The following is a 22,204-nucleotide window of genomic DNA, read 5'->3' on the forward strand; positions in this document are numbered from 1 at the left end:
TAATCCTACAGCCCTATTCTCATGTCCTCACAAAAGTCACCAACGTCACTACAGTGATGTTTCTCACTATGGTGAGGGTTACCTTATTCTGGCGAAAATTCAAAAGCTCAAATGCTCACTACTATCACAAATATCTGTGACGTGTGAAAGCAGCCATCATAATAGAAAACATCTGTGTTTGTTTTGTTTTAAATCAATATTTTACTTTTTTAAAAAATTGAGAATTGAGTGTTATAATTAGCATGGAGGAACTATTATTTGTATATGCGGCAATTGTTGAGGAGGAGGAATCGGGCGGTAGGAGGAAAGTGTTAAAAGGTTTGCGAGACAAAAGCGATCCTTTTAGTATGCAGGACACAACATTTATTAATACATTTCGATTCCCAAAATCGCTATGTAAATTACTTATAAGTGAATTGGTGCCGCATGATGTACAGAAGTCCAATATATATTTTGATCTGCGTTTCCTGGCGTGTTTGTATTTTTACGGGCATGGCTCTTACCAAAAATGCGTTGATAATAGTTATATGCTTTAGGATCAAGGGCATAATCGGCGCAATCGATTGTACCCATATTGGAATTGTTTAAAGTATTTTACAGCCTTAATGTAGAAGCAGTACGTAATGTTCTATATTATTCAAACCATTTACCAATCTTTCTATTAATACATATGTTTAAAATAAAGCCAACATATGCATACATATATCTAGTTTGGTTAGCTATAATTTTATTAATAACAAAATGTAATGTGATGTGAAATAAGATAATTAGAACAGCGTGTGAAATATAATATCAAACTCTGCCTAATTAAAGCAAAAATATTAAAATTTTAGAAAGCATTTTCAAATCTACTGCATCTGGTAATTGAACAAAAATTAAATAAAATATTTCATTAGGCACCAGAGTTCAATTTTATGATTTCCTACTATCGCTTATATTGTTTGCAAGAATTATTTCGATCTATTTTTATGAATGCATAAACAAATATTGGATTTATTTTTTATTTATTGGTTATCAGCGATATGCATATGTAGATGATAAGCAATGTACGTAGTAGGAGGATTTTTGTTTGCTTATTTTTATTAAAAAAGCTGTTTGACAGCGAAAAGCTTTTTATCTCTCGTGGTGACTTTTTTAAGCTTTTTTCTTATGAGGTTTGAGCAAGAATAGCCTCACAAAATATGCCTTACAAGAAATCTCTCAAATTTTTCCTCTCAACTCAGTTGAAAGGTTTTTCCAGAATAGGGCTGCTAGACTACTTGAATGCTAAAGTTACATATGCAGTTACAGCAATTATGTTTGTAAACAAAACGCAGGCACCAATGCATGGGCACTAACACCAGCGCAGAGCTCGGAGCAAACTGCACACACACGCTTTATTATTCTCAATGAAAGTGCTTAAAAAAATGCTTAAAAAAATGCATACGGGTATTACGTAACAGCCGATCTGCAATAAAATATAAATGTTTGTTTGTTTTCTTAGCTTACCTACACACATATTTGCATATATACATACATATGTGCGATTGAAATGCTATTTTATACTTAAATTTTATCGAATTATGTTTTAAAAACTTATACGCGTTTGTGCGCACATGCGCAGAATTAGTTTTATTTATGTTATTAGTTTATTGTTGAGGTTATTTCATTTGTATCACACACAAAATGGTGTCTAATTGTAGTTATGTTTATAAATTGTAAGCGCTCCGTTGCGTTTTTGTTCTTTTGAACGCAAAATATTTGTAAAAAATCATGTAATTTTCATAGTGACACTTTTGGAACACACTCACACACATATATACTTACATATATGATTGTATGATTAACAGATGATACCAGTAAATGTACTAAATGCATGGTTAGTTTATAAAAATACTATATATTGTACAGTCAAGTGCAAATGCGTTCGATTCGTTTTTAAACCACACCGGAAGGGAAAAATATCCAAAACTTAACTCAACCTACCGTCTCTACAACCTATCACGCACTTGCGGCCGCTTGCACCTTATCAGTGCAATTTCGAGTGTGCACATTTAGTTTGTGGACATATGTATGTATATTCGTGAAATGATGCCATTACTAAAACTAAAAACGTGAAAGACAGCTAGAATAATTATACAAGAACTTCAAGGGTGGCACATTTCAGTGAGCTTACAATGCTAAGTGACTGTTAGTCCACCAAACTGGCAACTCATGGCGCCCATCAAAGTCCTCTTGAGTCTGATTTGCATTTTCGCGCGGTTGTTCTCGCAAATGTGAAAAAGTATCTGGGTGTAAGAAGCAAACATCAATTGTTTAGTATCAAGCATACGTCAGCTTTCTTGAAGCACTCGAAAGGCTAAATTTATTGCGTATATATCAAAATTAAATAAATTTAATATCAACAAATTACAATTACGGCGGTTCAAGCCAAAAAGGTTGGTGAATGGTGTGACGGTAAATTCTTTGAATTCTCAACTCCACACAAGAACACTTTTGAAGTGTAGAGAAATTGTGTGTTAACCGTTAAAATTAAATAAATTTAATATCAACAAATTACAATTACGTCGGTTCAAGCCAAAAAGGTTGGTGAATGGTGTGACGGTAAATTCTTTGAATTCTCAACTCCACACAAGAACACTGAATTTCATGTTAAAAAAGAAAGAAAAATCGTTATTGTGTTGTGTGCTTACGTATTTTACGGCACTTGCGAAGACTTACCTCACAAATTTGTAAACACTCACCCACCCAAATACACAAACAACAACTGCAACGCATCAGATGCTAATAGTACACACACATATAGAAACACATACATACATACATACAAGTTAATACAACAAATATTTATTTCAACAATATTCATTTCTACAATGTAATTGTTAAAGTTCAATAACTTAAAAGTTGACACAACAAATATTTATTTCAACATAACAACAATCATTGCAACAATGTTGTTGTTAAAGTTGAATAACATAAACAAACATCCGCTGCAACTCCCAAAAGTGGTCGACATTATTGCTGATCAATAAATAATAATATCAACAACAATAATCAACTTCAATTCTGCTGACCATTCAACATCCGTTAAACTCTGCCGACGCCGCTGCCGTTGAACCGCAGCTAGCTTAGGGTATTTTTAAGATTCTATGTATCAGTTTCTTTTAGAAATTCAATAAAGAAGAACTTAACTGGCGCCCGAGCAGGGACCAACGAGGATAAAAACTTAAAAGTAGACCTTGTTGGACAACATCGGTGGACTACAAGTCTTGTAAGGCAAGCCCGCAGGACACCTTCTATTCAAGAGTACGTTGCAGGATCCCTAGTAGGGACACCAAGAAAACCAAACGGGAGAGATCCGGACTACCAGGAAGTTAGGTGAAAATTTAACATTTTTAAAATCTTATTATTATATTAAATCAGTGAATATTATCTGAAAATTTTGAAATTCTCTATAAAAAAAATAGCAATGTAAGTTAGATTTAAGTAAAAATTAAGTGTGAAAATTTAACATTTTTAAAATCTTATTATTATATTAAATCAGAAATTAAAATTTTAAAGTGAATATTATGTGGAAATTTTAAAAGTCTATAATTAACGTTTCAAATAAAGAAAATTTTATTAAAAAAAGTTATCAAGCTCTTAAAAAATCACCCGATATATAATTAAGTAAAGTGGAAGATATTGAAAAATTATAAAGTGAATATTATGTGGAAATTTTTAAAGTTTATAATTAAATGGAAATTATTAAAAAAAAAAATTATCTAAAAAAGCAATTCAAATTATAAATAACATATTTCTAAAAAAGGCGTAAAGCGATAATAAAATAATTACTCCTACTTTTGCAAACAATTAACTTACGAAGTTTTGTACGCAAAAGTAGTATAATTTAACCCAATTCTGCGATTCCTACCCAAAGGACCCTCCAGGATAAAAGGGTAAAACCAGCTACTGGTTTTCAAAAACAATAATAATAAATTAAAATAATGATATTGATTGATTAAGGCGAATCAAGAAAAACTTATGGTAGTAAAATACTCCAATTAAGTTAATAATACAAAATTTAATTTTGATAAAACGGATGGCTAATCCAAATAATTTAGTTAGACCCCCATTAATTGATATTGAAGAAAATCCCCACCAACGACAAAGACAGTTACAAAGACAAGCGACATTTCAAAACAACAGAAATATGACCCAACCTAGCGACTTAACAAATGCCATTCGGCAAGTGTTATATGAACAATTACCGATTTTATTACAACAAACTCAAAATCAAACATTTGATTTTACCAATGTAGAGAGTCAAGGAATTGACCAAGAGCACCTAGGTAATTTAGGAGAACTAGACAAAGTGCCAGACATAGTAAAAAGTTTAAGAGAATTTTCCGGTGACCCAGCCGAGTTTGGCTCATGGAAAAAAAGTGTAGACAGAATTTTAAGAACTTACGAACACACAGTTGGTACGCCAAAATACTTTGGTATTTTGCATACCATTCGCAATAAAATAACTGGTAACGCAGACACTGCGTTAGAATCGTACAACGTACCTTTAAATTGGAGTGCCATCTCCAAATGCCTTACGCTACATTATGCAGATAAAAGGGACTTGGGTACATTAGAGTACCAAATGACCACCATAGCACAAGGTGCTAACCAGTCTGTTGAGGAATTCCATCAGGCCGTCTATAAACATTTATCGTTGATCCTTAATAAGATAGGGTGTATGGAATTAGGCAGAGAATCGGAACAATTAATGACCAAGTTGTACAGGGATAAGGCTCTTGATACCTTTATTCGCGGATTACGTGGAGACCTTTCACGTCTTCTCGGCATGAAGGAGCCTGCTGATTTACCAACTGCATTGCATTTATGTTTGAAACTGGAAAATCAAGCATACCGTACCAATCATGCGTCAAATAGAGGACAACAAAACATATTTAGAAATCAACCCAATAGACCAACGTTAGTACCACGCCAAGTTCCGACACCTCATTTTTCATATTTTCAAGCTAGACCATTTCTTCCACCTAGAATTAACACACCGCAAAACCCAACTATGAATCCCAGACAATTAAATAATTTTTTCGAACAACCACAACAAAGGCCATATTTTACTAATATAGGTAACCAATTTGCACAGAACCATAACATACAACGACCATTATACCAACCACCTCGTCCTATGGTTGCCAAACCACAACCACGACCAGAACCGATGGACATTGACAGAAGTATCCAAACTAAGCAGATTAACTACATGAACCGACCACAATTTGATTTAGGTAAAAGACCACCCATGCCCACTGCCGAGATAGCCAAACGACAAAGGAATTTTAATATTCAGACAGATACTTACCAACAAACAGGCACAGAAGAACCAGTACCAACTATGGCTGATTATCAGCAAACTATCTCAGAACAAGAAGAACAGACAAATTTCGATGAAACACTAAGTAACTATACCGAAGTTATTGAAAATTGTGACCAAGAACAGCAATCCGATTCTACTTATTTGAATTTTTTAGACATTGACGATATTATTGTCCTTAGCGAAGATGAAGAAACTATCTCAGAACAAGAAGAACAAACAGATTACGATGAAACACTTAGCGACTATACCGAAGTTATTGAAAATAGTGACCAAGAACAGCAAACCGATTCTATTTATATTAATTTTTTAGAAATAACTGACTCCTCACTTCCATATTTCGAATGTAAGGTGAGTAGCGGACAAATGCTTAAAATACTGATTGATACCGGATCCAATAGAAATTATATTCAGCCAAAATTTGTTCAGAATCCACTACAGAATGAAACCCCATTTAATGCAGTATCCGTAGGAGGTAAAATAAAAATAACCCATTACAAAATGGCTAATTTGTTTAATGATCCAAAATCAATAGTTAAATTCTTTTTATTACGCACACTCAGAACATTTGACGGAATATTAGGAAATGACAGTTTGAAGGAACTTGGTGCAATTATTGACACCGAAAGAGATAAATTGTTCCTTAGAAACGGCATGAGTATTCCCATAAAAGAGAAACATTTTGAATCAGTAAATGCAATTATACCCAAATTAGATCATCTCGCAAATTATCAACGAAAAGAATTAAATCATTTGTTTAAAAAATGCCCAAATTTGTTTCCAAAACCCGATGACAAACTGACCTATACCACTAACGTTGAAGCCGAAATACGCACAAGTACAGATCACGAACCACTTACATATAATTGTAATTGGAAAAAAGGTGGAATAGCGATTAAAAGATTGAAGTCATACCTGGATGAGTACAATAAGGAATTACTCTATAAACCAGGAAAAGAAAATATTGTAGCCGATGCATTGTCTCGAGTACCAAAACAATATGAAATTAATTCAATAACAGAAACCCAACACAGTGCTCAAAGCTCTTCTCATAATCTTATCCCCAGTATTGAGGTACCGATAAACGTTTTTAAAAACCAAATTTTTATTTACAAAGAACATCCTCCTGACTATAAGTTTACCATTCCATTTCCTACATTCCATAGACACACTGTTTTTCAACCAACTTATTCTGATGATGATCTAATGAAAATATTGAGAAAATACTTAAACCCTTCAGTAACATATGGAATCTACACGACAGAAGACATAATGGGACAGATTCAAAGACTGTATACGGAAAATTTAAGATCCTTTAAAATCAGATTTACTCAAATGAAGGTAGAAATCCATAACAAGGACCATAAAAAAATTAAAACTTAGACACCAGGGCAGACAATATTTGTTAAGCAAAATAGCAGATTAGGATCTAAACTTTCATCACGATATAAAAAAGAAATTGTAAAAACACACAATAATTATTACAGCAAATGGGAGAGTTGTTCATAAAAGTAACATCAAAAATGTTTAGTTAGTCAAATGTCTAACATAAAAAAAAACAAAAAAAAAAAAAAAATATTTCTAACCTTTTATAATTCACTGTTATAGATCTTCAGCAAATATAAATTGAACTTCTAAAAATTAAAAATTCGTGAACATACCATTAAAGATCTTAAAACAAGCTATCTCTTTCATACTCAAACTCACGAAATAGTACAATCACTCACTGCATTAAATACACTCACTTTACAAGACCGCCAAACTAGATCAATAAATTGGATTGGATCAGCCTAGAAATATGTTGCAGGAAATCCAGATCATGATGATCTATTAATAATACAAAATAATCTAAATAGCCTTAATACAAACAATAACAACCAGATCATTATAAATAAACAACTACAGAATAGAATTAATGACTTAACTACAATTTCAAATATGTTAAAAAATGCAATAAAGAAAGATAATTTTTTTAATAATGAAATAGCAATAAGTTTCCAAAATCAAGTAAGACTAATCAAAGAAGAAATAATAAATGTCAAATATGCAACTCAATGGGCAAAACAAAATATAATAAATACCTTACTTTTAAACGAAATAGAATTACAAGAAGTCCACAAAATATTTCAAAAAAATAATATAACAACTCTATCAGTCGAAGAAATGTTAGAGTTCGCTGAAGTATCAGTCTTACATAATAAAACAGCTATTGTTTACATTGTAAAAATCCCAGAATTAGAAGCAACCAATTATCAAAATCTATTAATAAAACCAGTTGTAAGAAATAAACTAATAGTTCACTTAGAAACAGATGAAATATTTTTGTCCGAAAATTCTATGTTAAAAGTACCAAAAAACTGTAAAATATCCAACAATATAAAAATTTGTAAAAAAGATACAACCATTAACTTAAGAGAATCCAAATGTATTTCTAAATTAGTTGAGGGCAAAGAATCGCTGTGTGATTTCAGTAATGCAGACCATATCCCGGAAATCGAAGATATTGACAACAGCTTAATCCTACTTAACAACTTTAACGGCTGTCTAATACAGAATAATATAACCCATCATCTGAAAGGAACATATCTCGTACACTATTGGAATGAGAACATAACCATAAATAATAAAGAATTCAGCAACAAGGAGAAAACTATTTTGAAACCCGGAGCACCACTCATCCAAATGACCCCAATAGAATTGGAGCGTCTTCAAATATTATCATTGGAATCCCTACACGCACTCAACATAAAAAATAGGAAGCAATTAGACCAAATAAATACAGATTCCTCCTCGAACCGAATAGCCATAATTTTTCTATCTGCCATTATTATAGCAATAGTTGTAATACACAAATTTTGTATAAAGCCAAAGGAAAACCTAATCCTACAAATTGGAAAAGTTCCGACAGAAATCATAAGTGAAACGAACAATTTTCCTAGATCAGTCCAACCACAATTTAATAACATACCATACTTTTAAAGCTACTTGAGGACAAGTAGGAATTTGAGGAGGGAGAGTTAATACAACAAATATTTATTTCAACAATATTCATTTCTACAATGTAATTGTTAAAGTTCAATAACTTAAAAGTTGACACAACAAATATTTATTTCAACATAACAACAATCATTGCAACAATGTTGTTGTTAAAGTTGAATAACATAAACAAACATCCGCTGCAACCCCCAAAAGTGGTCGACATTATTGCTGATCAATAAATAATAATATCAACAACAATAATCAACTTCAATTCTGCTGACCATTCAACATCCGTTAAACTCTGCCGACGCCGCTGCAGTTTCGTTGAACCACAGCTAGCTTACCAGTTGGTATTTTTAAGATTCATATATAATGTATCAGTTTCTTTTAGAAATTTTCAATAAAGAAGATTTTACTATTTAACAAATTTGTAAAGTGTAATAATAAAAATTTATATAACAAAAAAGTTGGATACTTCCTACTGAAAAAATAAGTAAAGGTACTTTCCTACAATAATACTATCTAATTTCGTTTTTCTGATCAATTTCATTGGAGCGAAGGACCTCCACTTCGCTTACGAATTCATTTGACGGAAAGTACTTTCCCCACACCTAATTTTGATTAATTCAGTAGGTAGTTACTATAAACCTAATATTTCGTGTGCTTCGAAGTACTTTCCCCACACCAATATTTTGTTAATTCGGTAACTACTTACTATAAGCCCAGTATTTCGTATACTTCGAAGTACTTTCCTCCAAACTATTTTTTCTATTACATACTAGTAACTACTTACTATAAACCTACCAATAGCAGAAACAGTGGACACCATTAATTTTATTTAAATATTTTATTTTTTAGATTTTAATATGGAGTTTGTTTTGAAATGACGATTTTTCGCCAGTTTTAAAGCTTGTCGCAAGTCTTTAACAAACTCGCCATGGGAATATCCTTCTTTCATTGATGCCTCTGAAATCATAAAAAATTTTAGAAAATATGTATATATTTTTTCCTTTCTAAAATTATTTACCAAACAAGCAGTCGATTAACCCCTTGCATTCCTTTAAGGAGTATTTGGAATGAATGCCATCGAAGTTCAACTGAACAATAAGACTCCTTTCGAAAATACCCTCAATAGATTTAATAATCCCCGTTCTGCCTATTATATTTTTACTGATTTTTATCTATAGAAAAATAGGTATAATATTTATTAGTCAAAAAGTGAAACTTAAGGGATTATATAGACAACTTACATAGTCTGCACTGGAACCTGCCACTATATCTGCATTCAGTTTTTTTAATGCTTCCAAGTTGGACAACGGGTACACACTTCTCGTTCCATAGGAGCCTACATCTTTTTCAAATAGCTGCTTAAACATCGCCAACGTTTCTGCTTGTTGTCCCTTTATGATGTTTTGGTTGGCTATAATGATATCAAGTTTTTTTTAATAAACACAAACATTTTGATTAAAAACATTGAAATTATGAACTTTGTTATTGACATTTCCTTCTAATTTAGTGTTATTCGTTGTATTTATATTGGTAAACTCGCTAGAAGCGATAAATAAATCAGAATCGGGGATTTGCGACTTAAATAAAGACATCTGCAATTAAACATAAGTGTAACAATTTTCATTTAAAACATATAAAATTTTTAGATATCTAAAATTTAAAAAAATATTACCAGATGACGTTATGAAGAATGGGCATCATGACAATTTGTTCTCCATAAGGCAAAGCTGTATATTTATAATTTATATCACTTATTTTGAATATTTCTAAATCAGAACATACATACATATATCTTTACTCGCTATTACTATTCCTAATGCTGACAAAGATTGGACTGGTTGCGTGAAAAAATTATCAAAGCTCAAAACTCTATTGCCCACTATATATTTCTCATCATCTATTTGCTTAGATTCCTTAATTTTGAAGGGAATGCAAGGAGTTATACAGCAGTAATTATTTGGTTGAATTGTTGATAAAAAAAAAATGGCTTTCAAATGAAATTATTTCTCCCGATTTGTTTTAAAACCAACCCCTGGACTTTTTGATGACACTACTACTTCATTTACATATAAATTATTAAGCTGTTGAAGAACTCTTGTTGGGCATTTAATTTTGTTCTTTATGTCTTGCATGAAATTCTCAAACTTGTATGCAGTAAAAACCATGATAAACCCTATTTCTCTTATGCACTGCGGTAAATGCAGCAAATTATGTACATTATAAGTAACTGCCATCTCAGAGTAGAGCTGGGGAACAGAATTACAAATTTCTTTAATAGCTAGTCGCTTACATCCAAGTCATCAAAATAGCGTTTTCTTAGAACATAACAAACGATAGGCGCAATGCATAATTAAAAAATGATTGTAAAACTTATCACTAATAATGCCTTTCAAAACAATAGGGCCAGTATACAAAAGAAACTGCCTAAACTCAGTTGCCTTCCAGAATTTTAATTCATCGAGGCTTCTTGGTTTTCTTGAAAATTCTTTTGGCATAAAAGTACCTAAAGCAAGTAACCGTTTTGAAATCAGTTCTTTATCTTTTTTTGCAATTTAAAATTATTTGTTTTACGGTTTATAATGCATATCAGCATTTTTTTTGTTACTCCTAGATCCAATAAATGCATGGGATCTAGGCGAAACTGCGATACCATTTTTATTCCAAGCTTTTCGAGCTCTGAAGGAATATTTTTAAACATGTTATTATGATGTTCTGGGTGCACACGATTTTAAAAATCTAAATCCGTCCTTTCATCGCACCTTTTTGTGCTATAAACCACAACATGTCCAATTGTTTTCCCTTTCTGTGTGCATTTGTGGCAACCATAATAAGCATTGTGACCTACAACCCCTGTAACATAAGCTCTTGCAGGGGCGTAACAAATAAATGCTCTTATCTTTACAGCTATAGGTTGTTTATTGATGAGAACTCCTTCTTGCATTATTTTTTTAAATCATTATTAAAATCATGTAGGTATTGATCTACACTTACAGGTTTAGAGCCACCGATAAACGCTCCTATTAAAAATACATATTTTTCTTGCATGTTTTCTATAGAGCCTAATATTGGCCATAGCGACCTTTTGGAACTTTTAAATAAAGGAAGACCATCAATGCCTTTATCTATCACTATTTCAGACATGTTTTTAATCCTATCAGAAATTTTTTGTAAATGATAGCTAATGCCTATATGGAAATATTCCCCAGGATGAACGCTTTTTACAATAATTTTTTCGTTTTGTCCTATTAGACCATGTAACGACAAAGGGACATCCAAGCCTTCATCTTGCAAAATTGATAATAATGAGTTTACTGAATTTCTACTTGGGCTGTACTCAAAGTACCACTTTTTCAGTTTTTATTTTAAATCATTTTTTTTTTAAGTTAGATGAACTTGGATTATCTAGAAAACAACAAACACGTGGTAATTAAAAAAAAAGATTATTTATGTTGAGTTTAACTTACTATCATCAATTTCATTGGAAGTGTCTTCCATAAATATTTCGTTTTCATTGGAAATGTTTTCCATAAATATATCATTGCTTCTAGATTCTGCTTGCATATTTTGTAGTTGCATTCTAGCTAAATGCGCAGTTGCTAATCTTTTTATATAACGTTTGCCGAAACCGCGTATCATCTGATAATATTATTAGTATGTACGCTATTTATGTACATGTATATAACATATTTAATAAAATTTAATGATTAATAAAATTTGATGTTAGTACTTACCTTGATAACTATATATGTATATATATGTATCTCCACTTTTATTTCTATGCACTTTATATTTATTGCTTAATTAATTTGCAACACCTACAAACAAAATTCTTTACTTCTAATTATTTACTTCTTGAAAAAAAAATTCAACATATCAAATAGTAGCGAGGTTGAATTAAATTTATAAACCTTTTCTTCATTGGCATACCATCAATTTACGAAGTAATCACTTTCATCTTCCATAGCCAATAAGTACTTTCAAAACTAATGAAATATTGATTTACTTTTTGTAATATTGATATTACTTTTTCCAAGTTCCACTGGGTAAGAACATTAAACGTGACCAAAATGGAAGCTTAAACAGATCCCAAGCTAGAATCAACAAAAATTTAAACAAAAGCTTTTACAAAACACAAACGTTCACATCCGAACAAAGAAAACATACGTCATGCGAACTATGCACAAGAGGGCACAAGCTTAAAACTTGCGAGAAATTTAAAGAATTTAACATCAATGAAAGGAACAACTTTGTCAAGTCAAAAAGACTCTGCACAAATTGCTTGTCCCACTCACACAATCTTAATAATTGCAAAAGCAAATTTAACTGCTTATATTGTCACAAATGACACAACTAAATGCTTCATTACAGCAGATATCCCATCTCACCCCAAATATGCGCTTATTCACAAAGAACCACGGGTTTAGTTGCAAAAGCAAATCCCGAAACCCAAAATTCAAAAAATTGCCAAGAGACACATGGTTGCTCAAAGGCACAAAAAGCTCAAACGCTGCACAGCCAAACACAAAGTGGACTAGTTACAGAACTAGTTACCACCACACCAACTCTAGTTAAGAAAAAATCAAATAAATGTCTTAATTCACAATTAAGGAAATTTCAAGATATAGGAAAACTTTCCCAAATATTAAACAAAAATGAAAGAATATCAGTATTGTGAGGGCTTTTCTAAAGCCACAACTACTCGATCAAATAATGGTCGGTACGTCGTACCACTAGAGTCACAATTTTGCAATACCCCACATAAAGGTAGAAAAAGCAAAGTCAGCTTCGATGTGACAACCTCATATAAAAACACAAATATATGTTCGTAACCTTTCGACCCCGCAGAATGACTTTCGCCAAAAATGAAAACAAAAAACCATTTCTAAACAAATCCTAGAGCAGTGGCGGGTTACTACTTGTCAAACTAGTGCATACGCACTTAAATATTATTAATATTTATAATATAATAAAATTATCTACATCTACATAATAGCGCTCCTCACATGAGGGAGTTATGGAAATCAGCTATACAAAGCTTCAGTTTTAGTAAGAGAATTATCTACTCCACGAATAGAAGCCGTTCTCTATTCACGGCCACTCCCTCGCAAGATCCCTCTATGGCACAGTCCTAACTCCAGGGCTAAGGAGTACCCATTCTGGCCATATCTGAGCCAGGCGTGGAGTTACTATCCTAAATAAGCCGATAATAAAGAATAGACCGATAATAATAACCGGTAATGAAATTAATAAAAGCAAACAACGCATACATTTGTTTGCTACAATAACACAGTACAACAGCTAATCTGGGGGGTGAGAAATTCCAAGTTAGGGTGGTGGTACTAGGTCAGTATAGTAAGCCCCTAAAAGGGTTTGGCGTTCGTATGTGTCAGTTTTTTTTATAACCTTTTAAATTTTTTCCTTGTCTTGATGTTTTTTCGCTTAGTTGTAACAGAACGAAGGCGTGGTTGTAAACCGATTTCACCCATATTTCGTACACGTCATCAGGGTGTTAAGAAAATATTATATACCGAATTTCATTGAAATCGGTATAGCAGTTCCTGAGATATGGTTTTTGGTCAATAAGTGGGCGACGCCACGCCCATTTTAAATTAACAAAAAAAGCCTGGATGCAGCTTCCTTCTGCCATTTCTTCCGTAAAACTTAGTGTTTCTGACGTTTTTTGTTAGTCGGTTAACGCACTTTTAGTGATTTTCAACATAACCTTTGTATGGGAGGTGGCCGTGGTTATTATCCGATTTCTTCCATTTTTGAACTGTATGTATATGGAAATGCCTGAAGGAAACGACTCTATAGAGTTTGGTTGACATAGCTATAGTAGTTTCCGAGATATGTACAAAAAACTTAGTAGGGGGCGGGGCCACGCCCACTTTTCCAAAAAAATTACGTCCAAATAAACGGACTGTCGGACGGACGGACGGACGGACAGACGGACAGACAGACTTCCGGATTTCAGCAACTTACAACTAAGCGAAAAAACATCAAGATAAGGAAAAAATTAAAAAGGTCATAAAAAAAAACTGACACATACGAACGCCAAACCCTTTGAGGGTTTTACTATACTGACCTAGTACCATCACCCTGACTTGGAATTTCTCACCCCCCAGACAATAACCCCAAAAATGTTCCACAGTGTAATGAGTCGTCAAAACAGCAAAATTAAATAAACACGCAAAATAAAGTTGCTATTCTCAAATCCCTGCACGCAAGTTAAAATACATTCAAAATACATGTGGTATGTTTTAAATCAAAATATGTTTTCTGCATACCCGGATAAATGTGAGTATACCACAACTCCATGACCAAATACTTCTGCTGTAAGAGTGTATCTTGCGCCTCGGCTACTCCACCAGCAGTACGCCGAAATACAGACAACAACATATTCGTGGAATACTAGGCAAAATATTCGACTAGGGAGCCCAGGATGTTTAAATGAGTTAAGCCTCCCCCCAGTGACCCGGGAAAACTGGCGCACCTTAATAAAACACAGCTCAATTCACCACAGCTGATGACACCACAACAGAACACCAACACATCTGACCACAGTTGTACCTCAACCCACTCATCAAAAGGGATAGAATCTTACAAGTTGCAAGAGTATACCGTAAAATGCTCGGTTATATCAGTACTTAGCCCTTGTCCTTTGACGGTGTATGCGAGCTGAAAGCGACTCATCTGTCTCAGTGGTACGTTTCAGTTGAAGTGTAATTAGAATCACCATACGTTTCCTTTAAATCATTATTTTAACTCCAGACACCTTCTTTCGACAAAGAACCTTTTTTTAACCAGAAGTTAACTGATAAATGGCTGACAACAAGACTTTGAGAAAACGGTCCTTAAAGTTTTCAATGTTTTATTCATCCAATAAAATAAAAGATAAAATTGCGGAACTCTTTGCAAACTTTAATAGAATTGCTTCGAGATTTATCAATTGGCAAATTTTGCCACATTAGTAAAAAGCTAATTCTAATATCGGTTTGGCTTATGTTCGTAAAGACGAAAGCATAATCAGATTCAGTGACACCATTCAAAACCAAAATTGGTTTGCAATTCTGACAACTAAGAAAACCTACCTTAAATTCCGCGACACCCCTGTGTGATATAATACCTACATATGTATGTATATTGATTGCCATCAGATGCAAAAGGTAGTTATGCCAAACGTTTTGTACCAGCCGGCTTTATATCGTAAACGATTATATCGGCCAATATATAAGATATCTAGTAAAATTTAAGGTCATCAGAAAGTTTGAAAGTTATTATATTAGATATATGATATCTAAGGAAAGTATTGACCCGCTTATACTCATTTCCAAAGAAGGTTCTTCCTAAATTGAAATAATACATCTGACAAATTGGACGATTTTTTTGGGTAAAACGTCAGCCATATACACCGTCGTCCACATTTTTTATATATAGGGGGGGTTGTTTAATATCGACAATTTTGTTACATCACAGACTTATAGGCACTATATTTGCAAAGTTATGTTTCGTGTAACTTAATTGGTGTCTCATTTATAGAAGAATACTGTAATGTTAAATAATCAAATGAAATTTAATATTTTTATATATGGGGAATTGGGGGGATTGTAATCCGATTTCGACCATTTTCATAATGTGATATTTTAAAGACAATGTGTAGAAGGTCTTGTTTTCAACAAGTTTAGTTGATTTAGCTTTAGTGGAGATATACACTTTTCAGATATAAGTTGAATAAGTCCTTTGGTGCCAGTTGCGTTTGTACTTGCTATTCGCTCGACTTGGTAAACAAGCTCAAACAGTTCCAAGTGGGCTGTTGTTGGTTGAAAACTTATTAAAGTATACTTTGTGAGAATTAAATATCTATACAGAATTTAGCCCACACAACCCATAAAGGCACACCCTAATGTTTACAACACAACGGGAAAACCACGCCACTTCTAGAAATACAAGAAGATTGAAGAACCAGACATGCAGATGATATAACAACAAGAACGCATACGCAGCGTTAAAAACACGCCATAACCACGAAGACGGAGAAATCAGACAAGCAGATAAAACAACAACAAGCATGCATACGCAGCGATAAAACCACGCCACTGCCAGCAACATACGCCGTCCCAGCAACACACGTCATCCCAACGCAACATGTTGCGAATGTTTTAGCACGCAGCACAGGCTTGCTGGGGAGTTAGGTGACGGATGATCAGGGAGTCAGTACGGGCCTGTGACAGCGTACGCACGTTTGGCATCAGACTACGCAGTGAGTTTATCCTCTGGCATCCCATTATTCCTGATTAAGACTATACTTCACTACAGAAATGATCCTGTGAAGTACGGTCTTCATTTAATTTTTTGGAAATCGACCCACGATGACGAAGTATTTTCGTTTTATCTGACAGCGTGAGGTTAAGAAGTTCATTTCTAATTTTGTCTTGTGGCATATTAGAAATGATGTTTCTTCGAAAATCAATCGCTTACAACGTATAAAACGACTTATGAGTGGTGAATTTAATGAATGAATTCCTTTTGGTTGAAACGCTCTGCGTTGGCCGTTGAAAAGTTAAGACTATACTTCTCAGGATCATTCATTTCTTCAAAGAAATTAATGACATTTAGAAATATGCATATTTGCATTATTTCGTTGTCATTTCCATATTCGTAGCAATAGAAGTTCTACATATGGCATAAGTAAAGTAATGGCCGCCGATTGTCACCCCTTGCCGCTGTAGCAGCTTCGCCTATGTGTACGCATATGTATGTTTGTATGCTTTTACATTATTCGGCAATGTATGCAAATATATGTACATATAAGTATATATGAATGTATGAACAAGTCAATGCGTGCACATGTAATAAGTATATTAATAAGTGATGAAAAATTTCTGAACGCGCACATGCGTATACATACACTCATATGAGCATGTGCAGATACACAAGATAGGATAGAATATGTATGCCTTTTAACATGGTATACTATAAGTTAACACGAAACATATTCAAAATTTTAGCTGACGCTAATATTTGAGTTAACATATGTAAATAAAATAGCTGACGCTAACAATTACAGCTGTCAACAGGAAGTAACATCCGACACGAGCCGCTAAAGCTACAATTCCGAAGAATTGTAAGTTAAGGGATACATAGGTAGAATAAGGTTACCTTTTAGCTTAAGCAAACAATGTAAAATCAGTTGCAATTAAAAGTTTAATAAAGAAGGTCATACGGAGCCTATAAAAATAAAAAAACGTTTTTTTTCGGAGCTATAACAAAAAGCCCGTAAACTGGCGCCCGAGCAATGTGTTAAACAAGCAACTCACAAAAGTACCATAAGTAGTGCGAAAAACGAGCAATGTGTTAAACAAGCAACTCACAAAAGTACCATAAGTAGTGCGAAAAACGAGCAATGTGTTAAACAAGCAACTCACAAAAGTACCATAAGCAGTACGGAAAACAAGCAACTCACAAAAGTACCATAAGCAGTACGAAAAGCAAGCAGCGGAATTGACATTCTGGCATCGAGGGAGTGAAAGAGTGCGCCCAAGTACCGAGAGGAAAAAGGACAACTGCACGGTCACCGGCCATGGAAGGGAAGCTGATATCTATATAAGGAATAAGTTAAGCTATTTAAATTTAATAATTAAGAATATATGTATAAAAAAAAAGGAAAGAAAAAGAAAAGAACATTTTTTGAAAATTAATAATTTAGAAAATATATAAACAAATTTATTGGAAAGAAAAAAAGAAACTTATAAGAAACAAGTAAGGAAGGGCTAAGTTCGGGTGTCGCCGAACATTTTATACTCTCGCATGAAAAAGTGATAATCGAGGTTTCATTATCCGTCATTTAAATATTTTTTTTTTATTTTGCTGTAAAATTAATTAGATTAGATCAATTTGTGTACTTTGAGTATTGAATTGTATTTTCATTTCCTAATGTATATATTATATAGATAAGGCATCAAAAGGAATTCAAAATAGCGTTATATTGGAAGAAGACGTGGTTGTGAACCGATTTCACCCATATTTCGTACATGTCATCAGGGTGTTAAGAAAATATTACATACCGAATTTCATTGAAATCGGTGGAGTAGTTCCTGAGATATGGTTTTTGGTCCATAGGTGGGCAGCGCCACTCCCATTTTCAATTTTTTAAAAAAGCCTGGGTGCAGCTTCCTTCTGTCACTTCTTGCGTAAAATTTATTGTTTCTGACGTGTTTTGTTAGTTGGTTAACGCACTTTTAGTGATTTTCAACATAACCTTTGTATGGGAGGTGGGCGTGGTTATTATCCGATTTCCTCCATTTTTGAACTGTATATGGAAATGTCTGAAGGAAACGACTCTATAGAGTTTGGTTGACATAGCTATAGTAGTTTCCGAGATATGTACAAAAAACTTAGTAGGGAGCGGGGCCACGCCCACTTTCCCAAAAAAATTACGTCCAAATATGCCCCTCCCTAATGCGATCCTTTGTGCCAAATTTCATATTAATATCTTTATTTATGGCTTAGTTATGACTCTTTATAGGTTTTCGGTTTTGCCGCCATTTTGTGGGCGTGGCAGTGAGCCGATTTTGCCCATCTTCGAACTTAACCTTTTTATGGAGCCAAGAAATACGTATACCAAGTTTCATCATGATATCTCAATTTTTACTCAAGTTACAGCGTGCACGGACGGACCGACGGACGGACATCCGGATTTCAACTCTACTCGTCACTCTGATCACTTTGATATATGTATATAACCCTATATCTGACTTTTTTAGTTTTAATACTTACAAACAACCGCTATGTGAACAAAACTATAATACTCTCCTTAGCAACTTTGTTGCGAGAGTATAAAAAAACCGCATCAGTACAGCTTATTTGGACTTGCTTAGTATTGAAAGTATAGTGATCAGCATATAGTATACTCGTCATTCTAGTTGACCCTGTATTATATACATTGTGACAAAAAAGCAAACGGAATTTGTATTTAAATTTACTGGGTAAATGATATTTCAAGAAAAAGTACTTAGCTAAGTTGCCAAATATGAGCACGATCTGTAAACCAATTTCTTTACAGCAGCTGATTAATTCTGTGCACCTCAGTAGTGCGTTGCAGAAGGCATGCATTCTGGACGAAAATATTAAAAAAGTGAAAGATGTAGTGCTTGGAAATCGTCAGGCAATTCTTAGATAGACGTCAAGAGTGGTTGACATCGCTTGCGAGTCCGTTCGAATGAGTTTGGTAGGTATTTTGGGTACGAAACGCGTTCTTGCTCGGCTCGTCCCGATAAAGTCGAATTTTTTCAAAAAGAGTACGATTGTGTACAAATTTAAAGCCGAAATGTAATGTTCACCAGATATCGTTCTTGTTTCCCAAACTGAAATTGTCGCTCCGTTGAATCCGTCGAATAGATAAAACAAAATTCGCTAAAGGAGCTGAAGGTTATCCAAAAAGTGTTTATGAAAAGTGTTTCGAGGACTGGAAAAATCGTTAGCATAACTGTATTACATCTACTGGTGATTATTTTGAAAGCAACAAAATGAATATTTATGAATAACAGTCACCGACTAAACCTCGTACTGAGCAGTTGAGTTAGCGTCTTTCTCTGAGTTTATAGCTATTCATATAGCTCTCTTTTGGTGTTCTTTTTTTTGCACTACGGTCTGCTTACTTAAGTAACGCGATTAATACTTATTTTAAGTGAGAAATATAATCCAATACTTATATCAGTGTATTATAATTTTTCCACTATGCCCCCGGCGGGCTTCCAGTTCGGGGACAACAGGTTTGCTGCGCTGGCCCAAGGTCCCCAACCAAAACGCAAAAAATCGTATCAAAAACTGCATGATGCTTTTCCTGACTTACCGCCAATAAAAAGTGATGACCCGAAGTATATTGTGATTAAATCCGACGAGAATTCTACACCCCTTTCGAAGGTTTCTTGTTTTCGTGTTTACAATGCCTTACTTACCGTGAGCAAAGATATAAACAAAACAAGTAAGGAAGGGCTAAGTTCGGGTGTCACCGAACATTTTATACTCTCGCATGGTAAAGTGATAATCGAGATTTCATTATACGTCATTTACATATTTTTCAAATACCGTATTTTTGTAAATTTTTATTCCGCTATCATCATTGGTTCCTAATGTACTATATATTATACAGAGAAGGCATCAGATGGAATTCAAAATAGCTTTATATTGGAAGAAGGCGTGGTTGTAAACCGATTTCACCCATATTTCGTACATGTCATCAGGGTGTTAAGAAAATATTATATACCGAATTTCATAGAAATCGGTCTAGTAGCTCCTGAGATATGGTTCTTGGTCCATAAGTGGGCGGCGCCACGCCCATTTTCAATTTTTAAAAAAAGTCTGGGTGCAGCTTCCTTCTGCCACTTCTTCCGTAAAATTTAGTGTTTCTGACGTTTTTTGTTAGTCGGTTAACGCACTTTTAGTGATTTTCAACATAACCTTTGTATGGGAGGTGGGCGTGGTTATTATCCGATTTCTTCCATTTTTGAACTGTATATGGAAATACCTGAAGAAAACGACTCGGTAAAGTTTGGTTGACATAGCTATAGTAGTTTCCGAGATATGTGCAAAAAACTTAGTAGGGGCGGGGCCACGCCCACTTTTTCAAAACAGTTGCGTCCAAATATGCCCCTCCCTAATGCTATCCTTTGTGCCAAATTTCACTTTAATATCTTTATTTATGGCTTAGTTATGGCACTTTATAGGTTTTCGGTTTCCGCCATTTTGTGGGCGTGGCAGTGGGCCGATTTTGCCCATCTTCGAACTTAACCTTTTTATGGAGCCAAGGAATACGTGTACCAAGCTTCATCATGATATCTCAATTTTTACTCAAGTTACAGCTTGCACGGACGGACGGACAGACGGACGGACGGACGGACGGACAGACAGACATCCGGATTTCGACTCTACTCGTCACCCTGATCACTTTGGCATATATAACCCTATATCTGACTCTTTTAGTTTTAGGACTTACAAACAACCGTTATGTGAACAAAACTATAATACTCTCGTTAGCAACATTGTTGCGAGAGTATAAAAATTAATAGTTTAAAAATATTAAAAAAAAATTTTTTTTTGGAAAACAAAGTAAATAATTTAAAGAAAGTTTTAAGAGTTCCAATAAGAACATTATTTCTTTTACAAATAATAAACGGGCTCGTACAGCCAATAATAAATAATAATACAAAGCTGCGATTCACCATCTACGGGGGGACCCTCCAGCTTATAAAATACAAAATTTTCTGCGATTCACCACCTAACGGGGGACCCTCCAGAGAATTATAAACCGCAAAGAAAAATAAAAAAGGGCTTGTACAGCCAATAACACATAAAGTTAATAAGGGCCGCGATTCACCACCTAACGGGGGACCGTCCGGTTCTTATAAAAGTAAAATAACCCTGCGACTTTCCTGTAAAAGGGACCCTCCAGAAATTAATAAAGAAAAAATATTTATATATTTTAAAGAAAATGCTAGGGAATACAACTCCCGTTGCACCAACAGGATCTTCCGGTTCTGGCACCCAAATTTCGCCAGAATTGGCACATTTAGTTAAAAACGTTGTAACTCACATGTTACAGACGGACGGACAAAGCATAATACAAAGTATTTCGAATAATGGTACGAACCAGAACATTAGGGATCAAACTATAGACGAAAGATACAGAGACAACATGAACGAAATGGACAAAATTCCCGCCGTAGTGCGATCACTACGAGAATTTTTGGGAAACGCTTCAGAGTTTACCTCTTGGAGAAAGAGTGTCGAGCGGATTCTGTGGTTATATGAACCCTCGAAAAGCACACCAAGATATTTTGGAATTTTAAATGTAATTAGAAACAAAAT

At 34.1% G+C, this 22,204-nt stretch overlaps 1 protein-coding gene and 1 non-coding gene across 2 annotated transcripts; one reads left to right on the plus strand and one right to left on the minus strand.

Annotated features, from left to right (window-relative positions):
* Positions 1–9,176: 9,176 nt before the first annotated feature.
* Positions 9,177–9,930, minus strand: LOC126765768 (uncharacterized). The gene is made up of 4 exons (XM_050483511.1): positions 9,834–9,930; positions 9,580–9,770; positions 9,357–9,510; positions 9,177–9,295 (listed from the first exon to the last, which is right to left on the minus strand). The coding sequence occupies exons 1-4, from the start codon at positions 9,928–9,930 to the stop codon at positions 9,177–9,179; spliced, it is 561 nt and encodes a 186-aa protein (XP_050339468.1).
* Positions 9,931–16,634: 6,704 nt separating this feature from the next.
* On the plus strand, positions 16,635–16,842 carry LOC126766350 (small nucleolar RNA U3). Its single transcript, XR_007668851.1, has one exon. It is a non-coding gene; the product is annotated as a small nucleolar RNA U3 (small nucleolar RNA).
* Positions 16,843–22,204: the final 5,362 nt, after the last annotated feature.

The sequence above is a fragment of the Bactrocera neohumeralis genome, unplaced genomic scaffold (genome assembly GCF_024586455.1).
Source record: "Bactrocera neohumeralis isolate Rockhampton unplaced genomic scaffold, APGP_CSIRO_Bneo_wtdbg2-racon-allhic-juicebox.fasta_v2 cluster11, whole genome shotgun sequence".
Taxonomy (NCBI): Eukaryota; Metazoa; Arthropoda; class Insecta; order Diptera; family Tephritidae; genus Bactrocera; species Bactrocera neohumeralis.